This window comes from Manis javanica, chromosome 16 (genome assembly GCF_040802235.1).
Source record: "Manis javanica isolate MJ-LG chromosome 16, MJ_LKY, whole genome shotgun sequence".
Classification (NCBI taxonomy): Eukaryota; Metazoa; Chordata; class Mammalia; order Pholidota; family Manidae; genus Manis; species Manis javanica.
The window spans coordinates 58,344,075-58,371,060 of NC_133171.1; the positions used below are offsets into that span (position 1 = coordinate 58,344,075).

The window sequence follows — 26,986 nt, forward strand, 5'->3', positions numbered from 1 at the left end:
ACAAGAAAACAAGTTTTAAATAAATATCACAAAGATGTCTACTCTTGAGTCATTTTTCTTTGGTTCTTTAAACCCCTTAAGTCACTCAATTCAAACCTTTTTCAACTGAGAGAATCTTCATCTTCAGTGCTCATCCAGGGCAATCCGATGGAGACCCGACGCCAGGCTGGGAAGGAGCCCTCATGAGAGATGTCTGCCCAGAGACAGATGACGTCCTTCAGCTCCGGTGCCGATTGGTTGCTTTCCTAGGACTCCCCCGCCCTCCCCTGCTCAAGAGCTTTCACAGGCTTTTATTCTGTGAGGTGGACACATCAGATCCATCAGGTACGCACTGCGTTAACAACTATTACTTTTCTTTTGTTCCCGGTTAAGTCTGGGAAGATGGCTCTGCGGATTCCCAGAGACCTTTGGACAGCAGCTCTGATGGTGCCTCTGGTGGTGCTGAGCATCCCGGTGGCAGAGGGTAGAGACTCTCCACGTAAGTGCAGGGCAGCTACTCCCCAGAGTCCACCCACTCTGGACCCGGGGCCCGGGGGACCTGTGGGCTGGGGCCGGGGGGACTTGTGGGCTGGGGCAGGGGGGCTTCTATCATCTCAGACGACACAGCTTGTTAAAGTACACACATTACCACACATTTCCTCTCTGAGAAAGAGAGCTATGCCTTGTTCTCATTTCCACCTTCTAATGGCACGAGGAGAGGACAATCCCCACGCCACAGGCTTAGGCCTGCGGGTGTTAGGTGGGGGAGGGGACAAAGTGTGCACCTACTACCAGTGCCAGCACAAAGTGAGCAGGGGGTTGTTTTTGAAGGTGTGAATTCCCCCACAGCAGACGCAGCAGGATTTGTCATTTTGGGGTCCCCAACCTCGTCTGGACTAAATACTACGGGATTCTGGGTTGGGGAAATGCAGGGCAGCAGTGAGAAACTATTTCAGACGCAGGGTTGGAATCTTTGTATAAATTCTCTCAGTCTTCCTAATACCCCTATATATGGGTGTTACAAGTGTCTTTTTACACAGTTACCCTTATGACATAGCTACTCTGTTTGGTAACCTACCCACCCCGGTTATTGGCACAGTTTAACTGGAATGTAATTTATCTAATTCAAGGGACTGAGTTATTTCCACTAATAAAATGTTCCTTTCCAGGACGTGGAAGGTTGGGTCTCTTCTAACCACGCAGCAGGGGTGGTGGTGACAGAAACCCGGTAAACCCAGGCATGGGAAGGAAGGCACTTTGCTAGGAACCAATAAATTATGCTTGTAGGGTGAGGACAAGCTTAACTGTAGACCTTTCTAGTCATTCCCTTGAATCTTGAGCTCATGGGGATACCTGTTTGCTTCTGCGGTTCCCAGGAGTCTCTGGGAACTGGGATCATGTGAGGACGTCCTGTCCCGATAAGTACAGGGACCCATGTAAACCCTCCAAGACTGCCCGCTTTACTCGGTGCTCAAATCGGGCAGGGGTCACAGTCCTGGGCTGGTCCCTAGACAGGCTTCCTTCTCCCCTCCCTTTACGGAGACAATTCTGGAAGCCCTCCAGGCGGCGGGCAGGCCCTGGAAGAGCCGCCTGAGGATGCGGGGTGCAGGGGGCGCGGGGATGGGGTGGGGAGAAGGGCAGGATTGCCGGAAAACCTGGGGTGGCGAGGTCGGGGGTCAAGCTTCTGGGCTCACATGCCCCGGCCCAGGAGGCCTGCCCGGCCCGCGGCTCCCAGGCCTGACCAAGCGGCACGGTTCCCCGCAGAGGATTTCGTGTACCAGTGGAAGAGCCAGTGCTACTTCACCAACGGGACGGAGCGGGTGCGGTTTTTGGCCAGAGTCATCTACAACCAGGAGGAGTTCGTGCGCTTCGACAGCGACGTGGGGCAGTTCCGGGCGGTGACCGAGCTGGGGCGGCCGGACGCCGAGTACTGGAACGGGCAGGAGGACGTCATGGAGCAGAAGCGGGCCGTAGTGGACACGGTGTGCAGACACAACTACCAGGTGGAGGCCGGCTTCACCTGGCAGCGGCGAGGTGAGCGCGGCCGCCGCCCGGGGACCCCGCCATCCGCCGACGCTCCGCGGGGAGAGGACCGGGCGGCCCCCGGACCCCAGTCCCGCGGGAGGGACAGGCCGGCGGACGCGGCGCGCGGGGAGGGGCGGGTGGCGTTGGGGACGCGCGGCGGAGCCCGGAACGCGCGCGAGGGAGCCCAGGGCGACCTCTCCGGTCCTGCCAACATTGAGCGAGGTCCCGGCGCCCTGGCCGTGGGACTTCCTCCTCCCTGGAGCTGTCGGAACACGCCCGGGTCCAGGCCTCCTTGCGCCCTTCCGCGCTGCTGTGCCCTCCCGGCCTCCCGGCGCCCGCCCTCCCTGCCTGGCCCTCCCGGCCGGGCGGCTCCAGGCGGCGCTGCACGAAGCATGGGAGGGGCCTGGAGGTCGGGGCTGCGCCTGGACGCGCCGTAAGGTTCACGGTCTTGACTGAAAGCTACCTTCTACCTTGACTCTGGGTTTCAAATGAGTATTCATCTTAATTCTGGTTTGTTGAGTGTCTGTCACGAGTCCTGGGGGTTCTTTGAGGCGAGGAGCTGTCCCAGGTATCGTGTGCCTGCTGCCGGACACAGGGACGGGGGCGCGGTGTGACCGCAGACCTTAGTGCAGCTAGTGAATAAATGTACTCGGCTGCCCATCACTTAGGCTAAGGGAGCGCAGAAGGGTGAATAAGCCACACAAACTGACTTCATTGAACTTTGTACTTGGAGCTTAATAATTGAGAAGGTGTGAATACGAAGTCTGAGGCAAAAAGTGCTTGTGAAAAATAAAAGCAACTCTTGAATTTTGTTGTAAGGCAGAATTTTAATTTCCTAGAAAAACTCCTCAAATGATACAAGAGAAAGACCTGAGGTTTTGGAGTAAACAAATTGATGCTATTAAATTATTGAATAAAAATGTTTCTGGTTTCCTTTGTTCTAAACCCCTCCTAAACTCCCTCCCCCTGCATCCCCTCATCCACTTTGGGGTGCGCATTCTGTAAGTTAATTGTAACCATTTAATGAGCACCTGTTTGTAGACAGTGACCTGAGCAAACAGCATCTCTATTATGCTCTTTAATTTCACAACTATGTACCTTGCGTTGAGGGATTAGCATCACCATTTCATGTCATCAGGTGTGGTAAAAGAAGTCCTGGTTTATTATTTTAACTTTAAAAATATTATGTAGAGTGGCCTATGTAGTATAGCAATATGCACTTTTAAAGTGCTTCATTTTAATCAATTAGTATCAATAAACTAACTCCCATAGAAAAATTACTATTCTTCAAATAATAGTAAAAGTAACAGACTCTGAAAAGGAAACTGCTGATGTGTTTATTCAAGCTAATAAAGTGGCCCCGCTCAGGTCCTTCTCCAGGATTGGAACCCAGGGATGTCTCTGCACCGGTACTCAGGGAGGACTGTGCTCCTTTGGGAGACTTGCTGTGTGACCCTCACATCTCACCGTGTCTTTTCCTGTCTGTTCCTCCCCTCAGTGGAACCTATAGTGACCATCTCCCCATCCAGGACAGAGGCTCTCAACCACCACAACCTGCTGGTCTGCTCGGTGACAGATTTCTATCCAGGCCAGATCAAAGTTCGGTGGTTCCGGAATGACCAGGAGGAGACGGCTGGTGTTGTGTCCACCCCCCTTATTAGGAACGGGGACTGGACCTTCCAGATCCTTGTCATGCTGGAAATGACTCCCCAGCGAGGAGATGTGTACACATGTCTCGTGGAGCACCCCAGCCTCCGGAGCCCCATCTCAGTGGAGTGGCGTAAGGGGCAGTTTGTTTCCTGTCACTGGGGGCCCCCCAGACAGAGGGCAGAGTTGTCTTTAACCCTGATATCACCCCAAGCTGGAAACCACAGGAGGCTGGGGCACTTCTAGTTCCATAGCTGGGACCACACCAGAGTCTTGAACTCACTGTCTCTGATGTTAGGGAGGTCGCCTGTGCAGCATGGCCCCTGCACCCAGACCTGGTACCTGAAGGAGTGACCGCGTGGGTGGTGGTGGGGTGTTGGGCCCTAGGGTTATGGATGGATCAGCTTTGGTTATGGATCAGCTTTCCCCACACCTCCCGCCCACCCACCGTGTCCTGGGATGTACTGGCAGGTCCTTCCCACCCTAGGGGTGGTCGGCATGGAGAACTAGGTTCCCTGGCACCTCCAGCACCTGGGCCTCAGACTCGACTTGAGGCTCCCCAAAGGGACCCTGTGGAGTATGGGGCGAACACTGACTCTCTCTCTGGTTCTGTCCCCAGGGGCACAGTCTGAATCTGCCCAGAGCAAGATGCTGAGTGGCATCGGGGGCTTTGTGCTGGGGCTGATCTTCCTGGGGCTGGGCCTTGTCATCCGTCACAGGAGCCAGAAGGGTAAGGCCTTGGGGCAATGGGGAAGGGGGGCTCTGCCTGAGGCCCTCTGTTCAGGGAGGACTCAGCTTCTGGATGTGGCTCTTTTCCCCTGACCTTGAAAGGAAAGGGGCAGGTGTCTTGGAGGGAGGAGTCAGAACACCCTGGGGGTTTTGGAATCTGATTCTCCTGGTTGAAAGGCAACCCTACCACAGAGTAAGAGGTGGGGTTTACTTTAGGGCGTCCTTACAGTTGATCCTTGTCTCACTGGGTCCTTTCTGGAAGCTTCCTCTATTAAAAGGGTCAGTGGATTTTCTTCCTTTCTTTCAAATAACCGTTTCCTTCATTTGGGGGTATTATAGCTTAGGGTGGTTAAAGTCTTGTGGTAGGTGGGTAGGAAGGAAATAAATGTCTAATTAGGTTGCCTATCTCTTTCCCTTTGGGGTGAGTGAGGGACTGGTTGTGTGTGTAATGAGACCTTTCTCTGTGTCACTTCCTTTTGTAGCACCTCGTGGGCCTCCACCAGCAGGTAACATTTCAGCCCTGATCCAGGGGGGAGAGGGGGCAGGTAAAGCAGGGAGGGTGTGAGGTGAGTGTTCCTGGGTGCAGCGGTCTGTGTTCGCCTGTTCCCTGCTCCGGCGATCCAGAGTTAGGGGAAACGTTTGCCCGGTTTCTGTAGGAAGCCCCAGGGGTGGTTCCCCAGCACCAGGCCACAAGTTTTGTGGCATCTTTCTCTGAAACTTGGAGGCAGAGCCCTGTCTTGGATGTCAGACACCAGGATGCTCACTGTGTGTCACACGTTGGCGGCTACGCCTGTATGCATTTGTCAGGGACTGAGTTAGGCCACTGGTGGTGGAACAAGGTGAGTTATCATTATATTTACTAAGAAGAGTGAAACCCTCACTGCCCCTCAAAGGTTAACAGCTGCACCCCCCACCCCAAGCCCCATCTGTGTGGAGCTGGAGGGCCAAGTCCTCCTTAGCTGATTTCACCTTCACACAGATGTGGGTGAGGGGATGACGACCGGACTGGACCTCAGCTGTCTGGGGCCCTGAGAGGAGGGTGAGAGTGTGGGTCCCTCAGGGAGCCTGTGCTGATCCATCTCCCCTGCAGGGCTCCTGCACTGACCCCTGAGGACCCCGACTGGGTTGCCTTCCTCCCTTCTGTGAAGCCTGCTGCCCTTGCCCGGAATCCCCACCTGCCAGTGCCAGTTTGTCCCCCTTTGAGATCAGAGTCCTCCAGTGACTCTGCTGCAGTCACCAGTCATCTGTTCCCTCCTGTGACCCCCGCCCCGAGGACATGGCTGACGCTGCACCCTGCACTGACCCTGGATCCTCCACCTGAGCGCTGTATGCAGCGTCTGCCCAGGCCCTAAGGGGATTTTCTGTTTCTGTTTTCCCCACTGACTGGAGAGAATGGAAGCTATTTTCCTGACTGTAGAGCTTTTATCATAATTAAATACGATTGTGAGTTATCTGTACCCCGAGCCTTGTTAACTGAGCAGAGGTGGGAAACCTCTATGAATATATTTTGGGATGATCTGTCCAATGTGGAGCCATAAGGAGGACTTGTTTCCCGAAAGGAGACTAGAAACCTCTTGGGGTTTCACATAGGGTTGGGTGGAAGAGAGAAAATCAGTTCAGCTGTCACATCTCTCATGGCTCTGCAGTATTGATGTCAGGTGCAGTGACTTTAGGATTTGCTGGACTGCCGTTTGTTTTGTTGAATATTGAGTACATAGCATGCTGAAACTCTTTGGGGACAGATATTGTGGCCCCTGGTTATTGATGTTTCAACTGTGTTCTGACAAGTCACATTGGTTGAGGTCAATTTTTATTTTTAAGAAAGTATAACCAGTAATTAAAGTATTGTTTTTGGTTTAGAGTGATAGAAATACAATTCAGGTTTACTTTGCTTATGTTGCATGCAATCCTGGGGTCAAGTTGACCTCAGAAGTGACTACATCCAGATATTCAATGCAATCTTCATTTCTCTTTTCTCTTTCTGCTACATTTCTGCCTGTGCATCTTAATCTTTCTCTGTGTCTTTCTTTGTCCCTATATATTTCTTTCCTGGTATCTCTCTGCATCTTTTTTTCTGTATCCCTTGTTGTGCATTCCTGACTCTCTGTCTTTTCTCTATCTGCATCTTTGTCACTATTTATCTGCATCTCTTTATCTGTCTGTGTTTTCTTTGCATCTATTTATTTTCTGCATTTTTTTTCTCATTGCCTTACTTCTTATCTCATCTCTGTTTCTCTGTCTCTGTCTCTGTCTCTGTCTCTCTGTCTCTCTCTCTCTGTGTGTATGTTGTGTTTTTTCAGACTGTCTACCAGAGTTGTAACCATTTTAGGAGAGATGCTGATTGCCCCATCCTGGGTTATATGCACACTTCTCAAAAATGTCAACCTGTACAAGGATGCAGTCCACTGGCGTTATGCCCACCTGCTTATTAGGAGTAAGGCATGGAATTTTCAGATCCTTGTGTTGCTGAAAATGGCTACCCTGCATGGAGACGTTGACACGGAGCACCCATCTCTAAAGTCTCCTCACAGTGGAATGGTCTGAGGAGCACTTTGTTTCTTGTGGATGCTACAAGACAAGCAGCAGGGCTCTGGTTCCTGGCTCCCTCCTTAACGGTGCTGACACACACCCATCCCATCTTGTTTCCCGCACAGTCACCTGACGCACTGCTAAGCCTGAGTTCTCATCTGATAGAGGTCTCCTTGTCTGTGAACACAGTGACCTGTTGATTCTTGATGACATTCTCTTCCCTGGTATTAGGGGGGCCACTACACAGTGTGGTTCCTTATACATGGGCCCAGTCTGAATGCTGGTCTCCACTATGGTTTGTGGAATTTGTCATGAGGACAGAGGGCTGGGAGCTTATCTCTGGAAGGCCATGCTCCTGGGAAGGCATCCCCTTCTCCCTGCAACTTCATCTCACTAGGCCTGAGAAACCATTAGCACTCCTTCCCCCTCCTGGATGAGGTCAGGGTGGAGAACTAGACTCCCTTGGGGCCTTTCTCTCCCATGCCCTGGGCTGTAGTGCAGGTGATTAGACATGTGCAATATGGATGGGGACAAATAGGGACAGTCAGGGTTCTGCTACCCAAGGCTGAATCTGGCCAGAGCAAGATGCTGAGTGGAGGCAGAGGTTTTGTTCTGATTTCATCATCTTCTCCAGGATGGGCATCATTGTCATTCACCATAGGGGTCAGGAAGGAGTGATACTCTTAGAGAAATGGAGGACTTGTGCAGGGTGTCCAGGGAGCCCTCAGTCTCTAGATGTAGCCCTGTGCTTTGACCTTGCAAAGACATAAGGCAGGGTTGGAGATAGAACCAGACTCAGCGTTTAGGGAGACACTGTGATCTGATTTTTCCAGTTGAAACATAAGCTCTGTTATGGCAGTGGGTGGTAGAATATATTCTAGGACATTTTTTCAGTTCAACATTGTCACACTGGCTCCCTGCTGGAAGACTTCTCCTTAACGAGAGGGTCAGAGTCTTCTTCCCGTCCATCCACTGACAGTTTCATAGAAACAACTATTTTGTGCACCCAATTTCATTGGGTAATGGAATCTTTAATTGATAATTTAATTAAAATTAAAAGTATAACCTTTATAAACAAGTTTGCTAACAAAAAAGAACTGAATCTTAGTAGGCATATGTCTTGGAGAAAAGTATAGGGGTGTGCTAGAGAACAAACTACCAGCTTGAGCACTTGACTTCACCTTCAGTCATATCAGTCAGCATGTCTTTCAGAGGCAGTGGTGGTCATCAACAGTCCATCAGTTTCATACATATCCCAGCCTCCTCTGTGGTTAGGTTGGGGTCATGTGACTACTACCAGCCAGTCGAATTTAAAAATGGGTTTAATCTCTGTTGGCTTTGTCTTCCCTGCTCCTGCAAGCCTGGAAGCTGTTGTTGAGGTGGTGGTGTCTAAGAGTGTGGAAACCCCATAACCTTCATCCTGTGAATGGCTATGGAATTGAGTTCCCTTTATTGAGTATGCCACTGAAATTTAATTTTTACTGCCTCTTAAGATCTTCCTGCAACATAACTTTGCCTTCTTCCTGATTATCATGGAATATTTAATGAAAGGAGTTCATAAGATAAAAGAGTGAGTCAAATGAGTTAATAGAAGTTAAGATACAACAAATTTAAAAAATTTATTTGTTTGTCCACTTCCCCTGAAAATATATGCAATTCCCAGTGGTTAGAATGGTGTTTCTATACAGGGTGCTGTCCTGTTTCACTTAGATTGCTCTTTTCAGGACTGAAAGATTCCCTCCCTCAGTTGCTGGGAACGTTGCTGGCTGACAGGCCATAGCTGACAGCCCTCCTTCCGAATTGCATTAGGTGAGGGGCACTGCCTCGCCCACTGCACTTCCCAGGGGCATCTCATATCCAGTGACTGGTAGGTGTGGAGGTGTAAAGGGCCTGTCCCCCACTCTAATTTGGATTAACTCTGAAGGGCTCTTGAAGCTGCAGAGCTCTTTCAGGGCTGGGCTGTGGAGTTATTTGTGATTGCTCAATAGTCCAACGTCTAAAGCCCTGCTTGCATTCATGAGTCGCCACAGGTAATTCTTTCAGTTTCGATTGTAATTTGAAAGTATTTATTCCTTCCTTAAATATGTGTTCTTTCCTTAAATATGGTGAATGTCTCTCATCCTCCTCGGAAGATGAAAGTAGTAGCATTTCTACCCTTCTTTTGCCCTTTCCTTTATACTTTCACTTGCCAAATTGAAGTATCTTCACTTTTTTTTATATGTCAAAGTTGAAAATACATTCTGCTGTAAGAATAATTATCTTTGAGCTTTACTGTTAGAAAAAGCATAAAACCTAAATGTGATTTATTCCCACCAGGAGGGTTAAACATTTTAACAGTCAGGTATTGACAAAGGGCTACTGGTGAAAAATATGCCAGGACGTTGCTCAGGCTGGGAGTGGGGGCTGGGGGGAATTGACAAGGAAGGGGCTGTACCTATTTGGGAAAAGAAAGAAGTTTTAAACCTGCCAATAAAATTAAGACAAAGGTAAGGGAAAGCCTAATGTGGATATAACTTGCTTAGGTGACATCTGGGAAAAAATGTGAACCCTGTAGTACTCCGCTAAAGAGGAACCAGGGGAGGGGCGCACAGGCTAGGGAATAAATTACTTGCACCAACCGCCCAAGGTGTGCCTGCCCATCAGACACCCTATCTTGCGATCTTGCGAGACTGTCATTAAAGCCTCACTCCGCTGTTCTCTTTGTCTCCGCGTCCATTTATTGAGCTTGGACCAGTGAGCACGTTTCTCACATTTACTCACAGCTTCCTTCTAAAAGTTGAAAGAAAAGTTGTTTATCACTTCATAAATACCACTTAGGTAGTCCAGGCTTCTAGGTTTGCCATGGAACTGCTGTAGCAGGGTCTCTTCAGCGATATCCTGGGATGAATCCACTGTTTTTTGGATTCCTTGTGTTTCTTTTTCCTGATTAACAACTGCACTTACTAATATTCTTAAACAACTTTCAATAAAACCGGGTGATAGTTAAATTTTTTATCCTTTCCTGTCTAATAGTACTTCACACATCCTTCAGCCATTCATCTGTCAATGGACACTTAGGTTGTTTCCTAACCCTGGCTATTGTAAATAATGCTGCAGTGAGCATGAGGGGGCATATACCCATTCCCTGGGAGCAGCTCCATAGGTGCCTGTAAGTGTGCTAGACCAGAAACCTGTGCTTTAGGCCAAAGCTCCTTAGGACAACAAATGGGCCTCTTTCATAGAAAGATGGAGGTTGTGTTTCAGTTTCCTCTCTCTGCAGTGCCCTGGGAGTGGCAGCCTGCCGAGAACTGTCTCTATGGTTGTCACAGTCCTGTGGGACCCAGGAACACAAGCTCCCTAGAGCCAGGAGAGCAAGGGCCACCCCTTGGGGGACAGCAGACATTTGTAAATGCTCCCTTCCAGGACTTCTGGTGTTCTGGAGCATGGCAGAGGAGACATGAAGATGGCATCCACAGCTACAGTATGGATGGGAGTGCAAAAATGGCAACTAACAGAAAAAGAAGAAAAATATAAAATAAAGAGAAAAAAGATGGCGCTTGTCGGGTTTCTCAAGGCAAAAAGGAAGTAGGAGGTTGGGACCCACCAATGTTTATCCTCAGAGAGAATCCAGCAGACCCCTGCCTCTAGAACCAACACTTAAAAATTAGCAAATGAGTCCCTTTCACATAAAGTCCAGATACTTTTTAAAGGGCTTCTTCTCTGCTGGGTCCTGGGGCAGGTGACTCTGCGCACAGACCCTTTAACAGCTGTTCCTCGCTTCACCACAGCCCTGCAGGTTTGTTGGGCAAGAGCACTGTTGTCTTCAAACCAGATGTTTTGGGGGTTTGTCTCTCAGGTGCTGGTCTTAAAAGTGGAGTGCCTGATGTGGGGTATAAGCCCTTTGCTTCTCTTGGAGAAACTCCAGATTGTGGGTCTCTTCCTGGGAGGTTGGGTTTATGGTGAGATTGTGTCTCAGCCTTTCCTGCAGGTTTTCCCCTTGGCTGCCTGATGTGGAAGTGATTTTAGGATTTTGTTCAGAGGAAATTGTTCCATATATAGCTACACATTTGCTGTGCCCGTGGGGGGAGGTGAGTTCAGGATCTTCGTTGTCATCTTGAACTAGAATCCTCAATTTCTTTTTTAAACTTTTGTTTAATGGAAAATTTAAATTCTAAATGGTAGCTGGGAGAATAGAACCGTGTATCAACAGTTCAACTTTAACAAATACTAATTCATGGACAATTTTGTGTACCCATCCACTTTATCTTACACACACAATGGATTATTTTGAATATAATCTCACACATCATATCATTTCATGCATATTTATTATGAGAATCTACGACTTTTTTAGAGAAACATAACTGTCATTACTACACCTAAAATTAGATAAACAATTCCTCACTACAGTCAATATTCAATGTCTGATTGTCCCACAAGGAATTTTTAATAGTTTTATTTGAATATGAATCCAACAAAGCCTAGCATTTGGTTGATATATTTCTTCATGTGAAAATTGCAATATTTCCAGAATTTGTTGTCTGGCCTTAGTGCATTTCCATGTCAATAGGTGATTCAAGGGGGAGTGAAGGTATATCTGGATCTGAGAGATTGGGTGGGGTCCCTTTTGGCGGTTGGGTCACAAGAGACTCAGGCAAGCGGAAGTGGGCTTGTAAGCAATAAATGAGTTTCTCCCACTTTATTTCTCCCTTTGAATGATTTCCACTTCAAAGGTAATTTGACCTGGGCTGGAAACTTATTTTCCCCCCTGGAGTTACACTTCAGGTTTTTTTTAATTTGTAGTTTCTAGGTTGCCTACTTTTCCTTGCAAGTTATTTGCTGGAGAAACAGAATTGTTTGTCTAGAACTTTCTATTATCTGGATCTTGTTGTTTGCATTTCTGTGATGTTATGTACTATGGGATTTTTGACTTGGGCTCCAGAAAATAACAACACTAACAGTTAACATTTATTGACTGCTTACTGTGTGCCAGGATGTATAAGAAGTGCATGATTTGTAATGAAATATTTTAGTCTTTCAAAATCCCTAGTTTGTACAAACAAATCTGATATATTTTATGTGACTTTTCAATTACATAAATTTTAAGTAGTATGATATTAAATATTAAAGTTATACTTCGTGCACACAATCTGAAAATTTTCAAATAAGTCATTTTTCAAGATCACATAATTTAGAATCAGAGGACTGATTTCCAGCTTTTTTTATAGTTATGTCAGGTAATGATCCCACTTTTAACTTTAAGCTGATAAAAAAAGTTTCCTCTTATTTTTTAGAATTAATTTTAATTCTGATATTTTAAGATTAAGTGAACATTTTATGAATGAATTACTTTAATGAGGTTCAACTACCATTAAGTTTGCTTTCCTCAGTATTTCATGAGGAAGGAGTCTGATTAGGGCAGTATTTGTATATTTTTGAAACACTGGTGATAATGCTATTCAATATAACCCTTATATTTCCTACACCCCTACACCTTTAAAATGCTGGTTCTTACCTCATGAATCATTGAAATTTACATACAATTTATTTAAAATCCTACTGCCAAAAATTTCTCAGCCCATTTGTGCATTTTCAGATGACCTGTGTTTTTATATTAAAATTTTTATTTTATACATTTCAGATCATAATTGCTGATTTTTCTTTTCTTTTTTTAAAATACATCTTGTTTTAGAGCAGTTTTAGAGTTGCAGCAAAATTGAATAGAATGTATGGAGATTCCTCATATATCCTGTCCCCACCATGCATAGCCTTCCCGATTATCAGCCTCCTCTACCAGAAAGGTATATTTGTTGCAGCTGCTGAACCTACACTGACACATCATTATCACTCAAAGTCCACAGTTTACATTAATTCACTCTTGGTGTTGTACATTCTATGGATTTTGAGAAATGTACAGTGACAAGTATCTGCCACTGTAGGATCATATAGAGTAGTTTCACTGACTTAAAAATCCTCTGTACTCTGTTACCTACATTTTCATGATCCCCTCCGGTTCAGATTTCTTGCATTTACATTGCTAGTCTGTACTTTTAATTATTCTCTTACTTCTACCTCACAAGTAGCCTTTTCTCCTTGAATCTTTCCCATCTCCTCCCCAAAGTAAACATATATAAAGACCTGTTGCATATAATATATCTTGACTAATATGGACCATAAGGAGGGGATATGTCTTTTATTAGAGTAAAAACCCAGGGTCAAATATTACAACTTTATTGCAATAAGAGTTTCCTTAGCAGCCCCTTCACCGGTTATGTGTCACTGACCATTGCACCCTATCTACACTTGCAGCCTAACCCAATCCCAGCATCTCTCATTCTGGAGAGGAAAAGAATCCTACAATTAACATTTGGAAATAAATTCATCAATAGCTCCATGTTTGAATATCCTAAATCATTAAAGAACTCAGAAAAATAAAAGTGTTTTCACATAATAAGATCCATTCTTTTTAATAAATTAATAATATCTATAATAACTAGCAATATTTTCTTAAATATCTGTATGCCATGTGTAAGGCACTGCCTATATATTGATACCATTCAAGTTCTGTCAATAACTCTGCAAGGAAAGTATTATCCCTCCTTCCCACATTATGGATGAGAAAAATACAGCTCAGAAATGTTAGATACCTTAGTGTTATAAAGTTTAAAATACTAGTTATAAATTGATGATTCCTGGATTTGGATTTAGGTTCCTTTGCCCCAAACTATGCTGTATCAGTTATTGTGTTGATATTGTCTCTTTTCTTTTCCAATTACATTTTAAGCTCTCTGGTGCAGATGACATGGACAGGGAGAGCCTCACATATGCTGTAGCCATTCCACAATACCATCTTAGATGCAGTGTATGGACAAAGTAGTTGCAAAGTGAAAAGAGTGAGGCAGCATGCCTAAACAACTTCAAAGGGAAAAATACCTTCAAGTCAGGTCATGTCACTTTCAAGCATATGATCATAGACACAGGAGAGCTGGAGAAACCCATCTATTGATCCGTTTCTTTTGTAAACATTTCCGCTAGGAGGCAGTGATCCAGAGGAAGATGCAGAACCCAAAGTTGCCAGAACATTATCTCAATCATGTTGTCCTCCTGGAATTTCTCTTTCACAGGCTCATTCTTTCCTTAACCAAGAGGAATGAGGGGTAGTGGGATGGGGATACTAGGACTTTTTGCTGTCCTCCAGGGCACACAGGGATGCGCTATAATTCAGTGAGCCTGACTTGGGCTTATCTGCCTAGAAACATCCTGCAGCCATGTTCACTCTACTGTCCCCAACATACCATGGTAGCACAGGAAAATCTATGTGGATATCTAGCAGGGCTTCATCTAGGAGGTGAGGCAGACTCCACCTGTGTTCCAGGGACCCTGACTATGTCTGTGGTTTCTACTCCCATCCCTTTCCCACTGTTACTAACCCTAACTAAGGACCAAGTATTTGGTCCTTATCAGATACCCACATTAGTGTCTTATTCTAATGCTCTCCTAATTGATTTCCACTTCTTTTCCTGCCTTGAGAATTCTTATCTTCTCAAGGGTGAGGAAGGGAGAAGAAAGTTTTTCCTGTTATCATTCATTCCTCACAAACTTAAAGTTGGGGGGCCAAATTTTGACTTCTGGTACTCTTAAGATTCTTACTTCCTTTCTACAAACCTCTCTGTTTTGAACTTAAAAGCTTTATTGAAATGAGTATACATTCGTTTCTTGGTTTTTGTATTTCTTCTGTAACAGTCTACACCAAAGGCAGATTAGTGTAATAAGTGTAATTAGGGTACTTATTGCCTTTGCTGATGCCTGAGAGAAATATGAACTTCAGCTTAGATATCAAAATACTATCAGACTATACTTGTTTGCTTCTGTGTTACTGGGTATGAAACATGATCTGGAAAATGAGGTTAAATGGGCCTTAAGCATCAAGGGCCAATGTCCTAGACAGCCCTCACATAAAAGACAGGAAAAAATTTAGTAATGACCTCATAAAGGGGATTTATTGCTTCCACGGACATATTAGTTCAGGGTCACTGAGAGATTAGGTAGCTGGGTGGGATACCCCAGGGATTCCGTAATAGATGACAACTGAGAAAAGATGAAAAATTTAGGAGGTTGGTGGGGAATTTCTAAGGGTGTGCGGGCTTTCAGGGGGCGCAGCTTCATAAAGCCCAGAGAAGAAGGGAGGCAGAGTGCAGGAGGAGAGGAGGGATATGATGAAGTGGGCTGGTAACCAGTGACAGGACATCAGGGGGATCCACGCTCTTCTTCTTCCGTGGGTAGGCAATGCACCTGCAACAAGGCAGACATGAGATCAACACATCCTGGGGGGCTCCTGTGCCACAGTCAGACTGTTTCCCAGCCACATGTGTGTTCATAACATCCTTCCACTGTCCTTCCTTCTGGCTGTGTCTCCAGCTCTAGCAAATCCGAATCCTTACCTTTCCTTTTAAAGTGTGACTCACAAGGGCCCTTGGTGTCTGGAGGCACCACCCGAGCGCAGGCCTTGGATAATGAAGACAGTTCCCACCACAATGCCCACGAGGCCCACAGCCAACCCCAAGGCGCAGACCACGGTCTCTGTGAGCTCTGACAGAGGGGCTGGAATCTCAGGTTCTGCGAAAGGGAAGTTGTAGAAGTCAGAATACAAATTGTTGGTTCATGCACCTGTGTGGGATGCGGAGGGAGGTGTTGGTTCTACGACTCTGGGCACCAGGCTAAGGGAGGAGAGTGAAGTCTAGCATTAGAGATCCTTAAAGGGTTAAGTTTAGGGCCCTAAGGGGTAGGAGATAATAGGCAGGATGTTCTGGGCTTGAGAGAAAAAAGGGGTGGAGCTCATACATACCCCAGTGTTTCAGCAAGGGCTCATCCAGGCCCCAGTGTTCCACCTTGCAATCATAAATGTCATCAACAGAGGGGAGGAAAGTGAGATAACCGATCTTTAAGAAGGAATGATCATTCTTGGAAAGGAAGCTGGTCTCAGAAACACCTTCAGTGACAGAGTGCCTGTTCTTCAACCAGGTGATATTGACCACAGGAGGGAAGATGTTGTCCACAAGACAGATGAGGGTGTTGGGCTGACCGAGCATCACAGGAGACTTGGGGAACACAGTCACCTCAGGAACCTCTGTGGTGAGGAGACAGTGCTGCTATGAGTCACAGACGGCTCTGCCCAGAGACTCTGCACGGCCTCCCGGGGGAGCCCTCCCGCCACCGCTTCCCCATCTGACCATGGAAGAGCTCTTGTTTCCCTCTGCCCCGAAGACACTATACACCTCTTCTGCTTTATCCCTGTCCCCTTCTCTCTGTGGACATTGTTGTTAAACTGGGCGCCCTGTGGGACCTCTCCTTGAAAGACTCAAGGATTGAATTATGGAAGTAAAGATCTTTGTATTACATGGAAATGTGTGATTTGTAAGAAGGGGGAATATGAGGTTCAGGAACTACCATGAGGAAATCTGGAGACTCCTTGGAAAGGAGAGAGGTGTACAGAGTAGTGAAGGGTATCTATTCCCAGGGAAGAAGGTACTGGGACTGGTGTGAAGGCACAGACCAACAGAGGCGGTGAGGTGGACACATACTATTGGTAGCAGCAGTTGAGTTGGAGCGTTTAATCATGATGTCCAAGTTGTATTTCGTCACAGCTATATTTCTCAGTGCACCCTGTGGGTCAAAACTTGAAAATTTGCTGAACTCAGGCAGATGCCAGACAGTCTCCTTCTTCTCCAGGTCCACATAGAACTCCTCATCTCCATCAAATTCATGGGTGTACTGGCCAGAGGGACCGTGAGACTGGTAGACGTTTACACCATAGGAGGCAACGTGGTCAGCTGATGAGTAAGGGTGAGGAGCAGGGAGATAGAAAATGAAGAGGAAAGAGCTGTATTAATGCAACAGAAGAGATCAACTGTCAAATATCATGGGCTTCCATCTTTGGCATAGTTTCTAGACAAAATTCCCAGGACCTGTTTCCCCCCACTTAGTACTGGTAGTTGTCCATTCAGTTAAAAGGCCCTCCAATAAAATCTCCTTGTTCTTGCAATGAATCTTCCTGACCCCTTTTCCAGACATGAATGTATGCAATTATCCTTCTCATTTGGTACTTGTCCTGGGCTGCAACTGTCGCTGAAGGACGTGACACCACCGTGCCAGCTAGAAGCAATTCACCTGTTTACTTTCAGCCTCACAGGCCCTTCTGCTTTCCTTCCCCATATTCTTTCCATCACTAATCTGGTCACCCTCTAGGGGTCAGAAAGCATAGCTTTTCATCTTCACATACCCCAAATGTAGCTCACTGTGCACTCTAAAGTGTTGATTGAAAATCAATTGCTGCTCTGGAGTATCACAGAAATTTTGGGGAAGATGACAGAGAGGTCGCAGGACCACATGAATGTCAGAATCAGCCGTGACCGGGGCTGCATTATCACTTGTAAGCTCTAAGTGCTGTTGCTTTTGTGGTCTCCTTCCTCCATAAAAAATTAAAATCATATTTTATGACCATATTGGCACAAAGACAAATATAATCCACTTCATAATGGGGGGAATCTAGTAACCACAATGTTGTTCATGTAATTGTATATTAATGATATAAAAAAACTAAAGCATTTTTTTCCTATCTTAAAAGCTCATTTCTTCTAATTTTGAAAGAAATTAAAACATTTTCATGGTGCCCTGTTAGCACTGTAAACCCTCTGCCCTGTGCCTATTGGATAATTTGAGTCTGAGCAGAGCCCTCTGGTGTGATGCTGAAGAAAGGGAATTTGGAAGTGTTCTGGAGAAGCAGTGAAACTTATACCACCAAACAAAATTAGGATAGGAACAGCCATGGTTAATAAAGTATCTAAAGATTAATTTCCATTTCACTTCCTCTTTGAACTATTTGACTTCTACTTTGGCTTTTACACACCCACTCTTCATGTAATGAAACAATAGGGAAAAGAGCCAGGGATAGATCCTTGATGGAAAGGAGGGTAAAAGAGGGTGGAAAGAGTTGGACAGCAAAGGCAGGGCCTAGGGAATTAAGTCACTGATCTGTGCTTGTCCAGTTTTCCCGTTATAGGTCTGCATTAAAGTGAAAGACAGGTGATTTGGGCTGATGATTTGAGGATAACATAATTTACTTCATCAAGTTTTTCATCATAAAGTTCTTAATTTTAAAATAAAAATAAATATTTCTTATTTTTGTAGAGAAAAAATTCTGCAGCTTCACCTGCAATAGTAGCAATTTAAAAACAAAATGATCATTGATATTTCTGTCTACATTACTTAGAAAGTGTATCTACACACCTCTTTTATTTGATTATTTGTAAGGTGACACGTATGAGGTAGCTGAGTTAGGTGAGCACCGTGTGGTAAAATGACTTGTCTAAGGGTGTTCAGTTGGGGTCCCTTACCCACTCTCCAACTGCACCAGTTCGCATCCTGGGAATGTAGGTAGATCTGAGACAAAGTTAGGACACCCTTATTTATACTTACATAGTACAGACAAGTCATGGAACTCTCTACCCCCAGATAAACTAACAAAAGAGAAATACATAAAAAGTTTCAAGAGTCAGAGAAATTTGGGAGCAATACTTCATGAATTTTTAATGACAAAACATCCCTAATCTTTGAGGCAATCACGAATGAATGCCATAGAGCCCTCCAGGCTGTATTCTCTGGATCTGATATTAGATACAAAATAATGTCTTTGGTGAACTCTGCAATAGCACACAAAGAAAGGGGGTTGCAACTCTAATTTCCTGAAGGAAAAATGACCATAAGTTTTAAAGCTGCTTAATATTGAGAATGCTTTTGAAGAGTCTCTGCTATTTCTGTGCCAATCACTGCTTTTTTCCTTTCCAATTCCTGTTTCCCAAGTCTAGTCCCCACATCCCTCCACTGTGCACTCACCCTCAATATCTTCACCTCCACAGGGGGTCGTCACTGTGATCAGGGTGAGGACCCCCAGAATCAGAGCTCTGTTTAGGGTCATGCTCTTCTCACGGTGGTCTCAGCAGTTGCTGTTCTGAGCTGTAGAGCAACGGTGAGGACAGAACCACGAAGGAATCTCAAGACACCCAACACCGGACCCTGCCGGATCAGGCTCCAGCCAATCAGAAAATTCCACTGACATGACACCGCAGTTGTCAGTTGAAGAGTTTGTACTAAGCGTGCCGGAAGGGATGGGGAAATCCCCTGATTCTGATACAGCCACCATTCAAGGTAGGTCTGAGAGAATTTTCTATGAAAAGAGGGAGGGCATTAAATCAGAATCTTCTCACTTGTGTGTATGTCTGCTGGAGAGGGGTAGGAATTCCTGACCAGACTCATGTATAGATTATGGTCATCAATAATATGGGGTCCCACAGGAGTTTCTGGGTTAAATCTCCAGGAATTCTTCCCTGAGTTGATCCCTCTCCCTGGGAGTCTTGCCACCCTCTGCCTCATGTGTGGGTTGACTGTCTTTCTTTTTGCTTCCACAGAACATACGGAATTCCCTAAGTTTTGAGCTGACACCCCCACCTAGGGTATTTCTGCTGATGGTAGCCAGGGGAACACCATCATCTTTGCTAATACGTAAATCCATTTGAGTGGGTGCTTCGCCTGCTCTCCGAAGCTCCGACACCCGCACCCAGGGCAGTGAAAGGAGTCACGTCATGTGGTGCCGCCTATAGTAACTGCACAATCCTTCATCCGATATCCCCCCTGCCTCGAGTACTCCTCAGGCTCTGTGTTTTGATGCTGCCTATCTACGTTTAATGGAAATGTGGAGACACAGATTACATTAAAGAAAGTTTTGGCTGGCTCAATTACTCTATGATTTTTTTTTTTAATTTAAGAATGTCAAGTTAAATGTTGAGGGGTGGAATGAGGGGAATTTCTGTGACTTAGAAAATTGATTTCCTTCCCTTAACCTACTGGATCTTTTCACATTCTTTATCCTGCCACATTAAAATTCCAGATATTTTTGAAGGAATAGAGATTGAGCTAAAGACAAAGGCAGTTATTAGAGGAGGACTTTTTTTTCCAGAAAAATCCATTTCTCCATGTCATGAAAGCACACGTTAGTGAGGTCCCATTTAGAAGCAATCATTCTGTCCCTGTTATGTGGCCTGTTTCTTAGCACTCTGTCTTATCTCATGGCGACAGATGCTATAAGGAAGGGTGAGACCAGAGAAATCTCTGGCATCTGGCATCTGGCATCTGGCAGCTTCCTGGCACTGTTAACCAGGCCTGCTGTTGCTGGGAGCTGGCCTGGCACTCATAACTAGGTTTTGGTGTTTTCTTGCTGAACATAAATAATTTCATAGATCAGCAGTATCCGACAGCCCCTCTGTGACCATGGTGGGTCAAGACAGAAAACCAGGTCATTGGTGATCATGTCTGAAACAGACGAGGCATGAACACAAGTCTGTACCCTATAATATTTAATGGTCATTTTTTTATGTTGGCTAGGCTATAGTCCTCAGTTATTCAATAAAACATTCATCTAGGTGTTGCTCTGAAAATATTTTGTGTATGTGATTGAAATCTGTAATCAGTTTAAGTAAGAGAGGGTACCCTGGGTGAGCTGAATTTAATCAGTTGAAAAGCCTCAAGAGCAGAGCTGAAGCTCCCGTGATAGAGGAAGGATTCCTCCGTGGGCTCTAGGCAACCTGTGCCAGGTTCCAGCCTGCCTTTCCTGACACAGGCTTGTCCTGTGTGTCTGGGGCTTGCCTAGTCTATCCCCACAATTGTGTAAACCAATTTCTTGCCATCCTTCTCTTAAGAGAGATCTCCTACTGATTCTGCTTCTTTGTTTGCAGTATCCTCTGAGATGGCTATGATTCCCCATGGCAAGTTTTCTCCTTCTCTGCAAGGACACAACATACCAACTTGTTCATCCGTGGGTGTGCTGCTGGTGGTCTTTAGCTGGAGGCATTGATAACACCCAGTTAGATTGTTGTGAGGAACATACATATACTGCACAATAACAAGCTCCTAGGACTCTTTAAATTTACTTGCATACTTTAATATCATTCTTATTTTACAAGGAGGACATTGAAGCTCAGAGAGGTGATGGAATTTTCCCAGAGTCACACAGCTGGTAAGAAGCAGAGATGAAATGAGATAAGGACTAACCATGAGTCATTGTCAGGAGAGAGGAGTCCCCTGTGCAGATTCAGAATCCAGTGTCCTAAAATAATTCGGGTAGATATTTGACCTTACTGGTTGCCTTATCATTCATTCTACCCTCTGCCATTGTGAGCTGACAGGGCTTTTAAAGTTCCTCTTGAGATGTGTTCTGTTGCCATGCAGTAAATAATGTTTCTATGCTTTTTTCCTGGGTCCAGACTTACCCTCCTTGTATCTTGCAAAAGTCACTTAATATCTTGGCAAATGAATGAAACTTTTCTTGATGGCACTCCAGAATTTTACCTATTAATATAACAGTTAAAAAATTCAACGCTATTTGTAAAGTTGGGATGTTGTAGGGAAGGCACCCCCCACCCCCCACATTCCCTACTGTTCTATGAGGACAGCTGTCTGCTGCTTCACCATGTCTGGCCTTCAGAAACCTGAAAACAGTGTGTTGTACCCATGAGTAAGAAGCTAGATAAGGGCTCTGAAGGCCGGACACCTGGCCATGAAGGCCACACGCATGCGCATCTTCAATACTTATGTAACCGTGAATTAGCAGTATAGCAGTACAAGTGCAGCTTCGTGCAGAATAAAGTGGCTTCTTTAGAGCACCTTCCATGACGACTCCTGCCGCCTTCTTTGGTCTTCACATCGCTCCAAAACCTCAACGGCAAACCCCGGCCCCCGACAGATGTTAAACATGCAGGATCAGAATTCTATCTTGATGATAAGTTAAAGGTCTGGTCTCAGGTCTCACATCATGTGGGTGGAAGGCAACGCCACTAGGGGAGAGCGGAGTGGCTCACTCTCTGCGACCTGACTGTGTCCCTCCTCTTCCTGCTTTGTCCAGCTATCACACAGTGAGCCTTGTTCAAGGTGCTTCTGTCTTCAGGTCATACTTTTTTTTTTTTAATCATATGGTAGTTTTGTTTTTAATTTTTTGAGGAACCTCCATGCTATTTTCCACCATGGCTGCACCATTTTACATTCCCACCAACAGTGCATGAGGGTTCTCTTTTCTCCACATTCTCACCAACACTCGTTATTTCTTGTCTTTTTTCATACCAGCCATTCTGACTAGAGTGAGTTGATATCTCATCATGGTTTTGATTTGCATTTCCCTAAGGTCATACTTTTAACTGGAAGTAAAATTATTAGTGAATTAGAAGAATGGTGTACCATTTTGACAAAACCAGTTTGTTACCTAGGAAAATAAAGTCCCTTTTCGTAAATTAATGATGGAATTAAATTTAGTTTAAAATATTACTTTGTGCAACAGTTTTCTTAAAAAGTACTGATTTGCATGTCATTGATTTAATATGTAAAACTGTCAGTATAAATGGGTTGTGTTATTATAACTTACAGTATTGGGAGCCTCTAAGTAAGCATTTAGATGGAACTCAGTCCTAATTATCATTTATAACAGTCTCTAGACACCTGTGTATTCCTTAGTTCTGACTTTCAACTACTTTACCCCAATACAACCCTAGTTACTACACACAGGTGAAATTTTACTATAAAGGCCAGGACCTCTGTCATCTTGCAGTAATTAAAGGTGCTTCGCAATAATAACAAAGTCCAGAGTGGCAAAGTAAAAAGAATATGGACCTTGTAATCAAATAAATAAGTATTCAGTACTGCTTTTGATTTTGTCAGCTGTATAATCTTGGACATGCCCGGCACATAGCAAGTATTCTCAAATGATAACTATATGTAGGGACATATACTGTATGTGGATAAAGTGAAGGTTCCTGTGGCCAGGATTCTCACCTGGCCCTGGTTGGCTAGCTTACTACACACACGTGGGCAATACACTGTTATTGACTCTATAGTAAAGAGCTCCACCCAGTGCTCTGGACGACACAGTGGCACAGCTGCAAGGCTGCAGGAGAGCAGAGACTGGAGTGTTGGCAGCGCCGAGGAGAGAGACTGAGATGGCTGCGGAGCCAGAGGGGCCCAGAAGCAGAGACCGGCTTTGTAGGCTCTCTCTGAGTGGACGGGACTATAGTGGTTGACCTGCCACCATGGGAATAAAGTTGGGTATAAGCCCTTTCACCCTAAGAACATTCCATTGTCATTTCTCAGTCTCATTGAATTCATATTGAACTTGTCTGGGGCTAAAACCCATTGGCAAGACACTTTACTATAATGCTTACAATATATAAATATTAACAGTAATAAGGGTCATGATAGCATCATGCCTAGGCAGACAGTCCATAGCTTTTTCTGCATTCATTCCACCTTTGCCCTGTGGTAGTCTGGGCATGTGGGAGCCTATGAGCAACAGAAGCCTAAGGGATCACTGGGAAATAGAATTTCTTTTAAGAGTGTTGCATCAGTCAGATTTTCTATGTAACAGTCTACTCCAATATTAATGACTTCCAACAATGACTTACTATTTTCTCATGATTCTGTAAGACAGCAAACTGTGCTAGGCCCACTTGGGTACTCGTTAGGTTCTGGGCTGGACTAAGCTTTTCTCAAATGGGTCCTCTCATCTGTGGCCCCATTTGGTTCAGCTGGGACTGCTGGGTCTCTCCTTGAGGGCTTATCATCCAAAAGGCTGACAGAAGCTTGTTCACAGAGAGCCCAGTGCAAGAGAAAAACAACAGGGCCTCTTGAGCCTAGACAGAACTCACAGTATCACTTCTGCTGCCTTCTATTAGTTGATGCAAGTCCCTGTACCACCTCACATCAAGAAGTGGGTCAACAGACTGCATTTCTTGACAGAAGGAACTACAAAGAATTTGTGGCTATTTTTGCAATGTACCACAAATGCCCTCTGGATTTTGAGTGTATATAAGTGAGTTTGGTGTGTGGGAACTGGAGTGCTTCCATGTTTGAAATGAATTCCACTCACTCACCTTCCCGTCACCATTTTACTTTATCCCCATGGAAGGTACAGCCCAGCTTTCACCAGGGAGATTTGAAATGAGGTCTCTTGAACATGAATATACACAAGATACTATGACTTATTCTCACAAAAACCTTTCAGAGTTCTACAGATTAAAGAAAAGAAACTTGGAGCATTTTAAGTAATCTTACAATTAACCAAGCATGCTGCTCTCATGCAAAGGCCTGTGTACTGATATCCAGTCAATTACGTTAATGAAAGAGATGAACCTTGTAAAGACAATTCTGTTTTTCATTAAATATCATTCCCACCAATTCTATGCCACCAACTGTGTGTATTTATGGGTATGTATGTATGAACTCGTTGCTTTAACTGACTCAAACTGCACCTTAATAGTTTTCCACTGAAAAATATGCAAAAATTACCTCCATGTCCAGATCTACTTTCACCATGGCTCAAGGTAACTCTTTGCTAAACCAAGCAGGTTATTTGATGAGGACTTTACTCTTAATTCTTCTGAATCAGGTAGCAGAACTGACTGCTTGGAGACAGATGATGTTCCTCATGTCTAGTGGTGACTGGGTCTCTTCCAGGAACTCTACAATCCTAATGGACTCAACATTTTTTTTGCATAGAAATCTTTACTTAGCATTAGTCTACAAAACAAATGAGAAGTTATCCTAAATAAAGACTTTATAAACAATTATTTTGGATTACATATTTTTAAAACAAATGTCAACATAATGTATTTACAGCATTTTACCTAGAAATTTTAAATTGTAGTTTACCCGAAACTTTAAAACTGCAGATGATAACACAAACAAAATCAATAACTGACAATACTAGAGAAAAATAATCCACATATATGTAAAGTTTGGAAAGTCTGAGAAATGCTTCAAGCAGAAGAAATACTTTATAAAATTGTGTTTAAAATAGTAGAAGTTGTTTATAAATTATTCTTCCTAGAGAGTGTCTCTAAAACTAAGCCATTAAAAAATATCTATAGCCATATGTGGACAGGGACAGTCTTGCATCTGAGAGATGGCAGAGCTTGAGGGGGCTTAGAGCGCATGCTCAGAAACGAGGATAAGGAGGCAGGGGAGTGCACCCTACCGTCTGGCCTCCCCTCCTTGTCTTTGCACTTGAGAAAGTCACGCATTCATTCTTACCTTTGACAGGTGGGAATATTAGCTTTTCTGTTGGATCCGTCTACAATGCTAGTTCTTTCTCACCTGTCCTCTTCATCTTTGGAAAAATATCTGTGCAAATACTTAAGGATCCTCTGTATTTACGGGTTTTTTTTTGGTAGTATATGGTAACTTTTTAAATTAAAGAATCATTGATATACAATCTTATGATGATTTCACATATACAACACAGTGGTTCAACATTCACTGATACTATCAAGTCCTCACCCCCTCCCTCCATTGTAGTCACTGTCTATCACCATAGTAAGATGTTATAGAGTCATTAATTGTATTCGCTGCCCTCCCAGTGACCTACCTATATTAACTGAAAATTATAGGGCCCCTTAATCCCTTTCTCCCTCCCCACCCACCCACCTACCCCAATCCCTCCCCTTTGATAACCACTAGTCCCTTCTCGGTTTTTATACTCCACAAATGAGTGAAATCATTTGGTACTTGTCTTTCTTTACCTGTTTATTTCACCGAGCATAATATCCTCTAGATCTATCCATGTTATTGCAAATGGCAGGATTTCTTTTCTTTTTAATGGTTGAATAATATTCCATCATATATACATATCACCACTTTATCCATTTATGTATTGATGGACACTTAGGTTGCTTCCATATCTTGGCTATTGTAAATAGTGCAGCAATATACATAGAGGTGCAGTTGTCTTTTCAAATCAGGGAGTTTGTTTTCTTTGCATAAATTCCTATGAATGAAATGACTGGGTTAAATGGTATTTCTATTTTTAGTTTTTTGAGGAACTTCCATATTGCTTTCAACAATGGTTGAACCAATTTACATTCCCATCAACAGTGTAGGAGGGTTCCCCTTTCTCTGCATCCTTGCCAACATTTGTTGTTTCTTGTCTTTTGGATGTTGGCTATCCTAACTGGTTTGAGGTGATAACTTATTGTGGTTTTAATTTTCATTTCCCTAGTGATCAGTGATGTGGAGCATCTTTTCATGTGCCTGTTGGCCATCTGACTTCCTTCTTCAGAGATGTGTCCGTTCAGATCCTCTGCCCATTTTTTAAATTGGGTTATTTGCTTTTTGGGTATTGAAGTATGTGAACTCTTCATGTATTTTGGATGTTAACCCCTTAATGGATAAGTCAATTACAAATATATTCTCCCATACTGTAGGATGCCTTTTTGTTCTGCTGATGGTGTCCTTTGCTGTACAGAAGCTTTTGAGTTTGATATAGTCCCACTTGCTCAATTTGCTTTTATTTCCCTTGCCCAAAGAGATGTGTCCAGGAAAAAGTCACTCATGTTTATATTCAAGAGATTTTTGCCTATGTTTTCTTCTAAGAGTTTTATGGTTTCATGACTTACATTCAGGTCTTTGATCATTTCAAGTTTACTTTTGTGTATGGAGTTAGACAATAATCCAGTTTCATTCTCTTACATGTAGTTGTCCAGTTTTCCCAATGCCAGAAGTATATTTATGCTTGTTTATTGTATATTAATTGACCATATATATGCAGGTTTATATCTGGGCTCTTTCTTCTGTTCCACTGATCTATGGATCTGTTCTTGTGCCAGTACCAAATTGTCTTGATTACTGTGGCTTTGTACTAGAGCTTGAAGTCAGGGAGATTAATCCCCAAACTCTGTTCTTCTATTTCAGGATTGCTTTGGCTATTCAGAGTCTTTTGTGGTTCCATATGAATTTTAGAACTATTTGTTCTAGTTTGTTGAAGAATGCTGCTGGTATTTTGATAAGGATTGCACTGAATCTGTAGATTGCTTTAGGCAGGATGGCCATTTTGATATTAATTTTTTGTATCCATGAGCACAGGATAGATTTCCAATTATTGGTATCTTCTTTAATGTCTTTCATGAGTGTCTTGTAGTGTTCAGAGTATAGGTCTTTCACCTCCTTGGTTAGGTTTATGCCTAGGTATTTTACTCTTATAGATGCAATTGTAATTGGAATTGTTTTC

At 44.2% G+C, this 26,986-nt stretch overlaps 2 protein-coding genes and 1 long non-coding RNA gene across 3 annotated transcripts; 2 read left to right on the forward strand and 1 right to left on the reverse strand.

The window, feature by feature from the left end:
* The first annotated feature begins 277 nt into the window (after positions 1-277).
* Positions 278-5,837, forward strand: LOC108384187 (boLa class II histocompatibility antigen, DQB*0101 beta chain-like). The gene is made up of 6 exons (XM_037005108.1): positions 278-478; positions 1,744-2,013; positions 3,503-3,784; positions 4,271-4,381; positions 4,863-4,886; positions 5,471-5,837. Exons 1-6 carry the CDS (start codon positions 382-384, stop codon positions 5,482-5,484), a joined length of 798 nt encoding a protein of 265 aa, XP_036861003.1. The 5' UTR covers positions 278-381; the 3' UTR covers positions 5,485-5,837.
* Positions 5,838-14,861: 9,024 nt separating this feature from the next.
* LOC108384189 (HLA class II histocompatibility antigen, DQ alpha 2 chain-like) lies at positions 14,862-18,943 on the reverse strand. The gene is made up of 5 exons (XM_017641053.3): positions 18,781-18,943; positions 16,470-16,718; positions 15,734-16,015; positions 15,330-15,504; positions 14,862-15,180 (listed from the first exon to the last, which is right to left on the reverse strand). Exons 1-4 carry the CDS (start codon positions 18,860-18,862, stop codon positions 15,350-15,352), a joined length of 768 nt encoding a protein of 255 aa, XP_017496542.1. The 5' UTR covers positions 18,863-18,943; the 3' UTR covers positions 14,862-15,180; positions 15,330-15,349.
* An 11-nt stretch (positions 18,944-18,954) lies between these two features.
* Positions 18,955-19,682, forward strand: LOC118969950 (uncharacterized). Its single transcript, XR_005057771.1, has 2 exons — positions 18,955-19,092; positions 19,353-19,682. It is a non-coding gene; the product is annotated as an uncharacterized lncRNA (long non-coding RNA).
* The last annotated feature ends 7,304 nt before the right edge of the window (positions 19,683-26,986 follow it).

Bases quoted from the DNA above. Each gene is read 5' to 3' on its own strand.
- LOC108384187 (XM_037005108.1), top strand. From the start codon at position 382: ATGGCTCTGCGGATTCCCAGAGACCTTTGGACAGCAGCTCTGATGGTG. The intron at 3,785-4,270 runs GTAAGGGGCAGT...TTCTGTCCCCAG, and splicing joins CCCCATCTCAGTGGAGTGGC to GGGCACAGTCTGAATCTGCC. The intron at 4,382-4,862 runs GTAAGGCCTTGG...TTCCTTTTGTAG, and splicing joins CCGTCACAGGAGCCAGAAGG to CACCTCGTGGGCCTCCACCA.
- LOC108384189 (XM_017641053.3), bottom strand. From the start codon at position 18,862: ATGACCCTAAACAGAGCTCTGATTCTGGGGGTCCTCACCCTGATCACA. The intron at 16,719-18,780 runs GTGAGTGCACAG...CTTACTCATCAG, and splicing joins TGGAGGTGAAGATATTGAGG to CTGACCACGTTGCCTCCTAT. The intron at 15,505-15,733 runs GTATGTATGAGC...TCCCTTTCGCAG, and splicing joins GCCCTTGCTGAAACACTGGG to AACCTGAGATTCCAGCCCCT.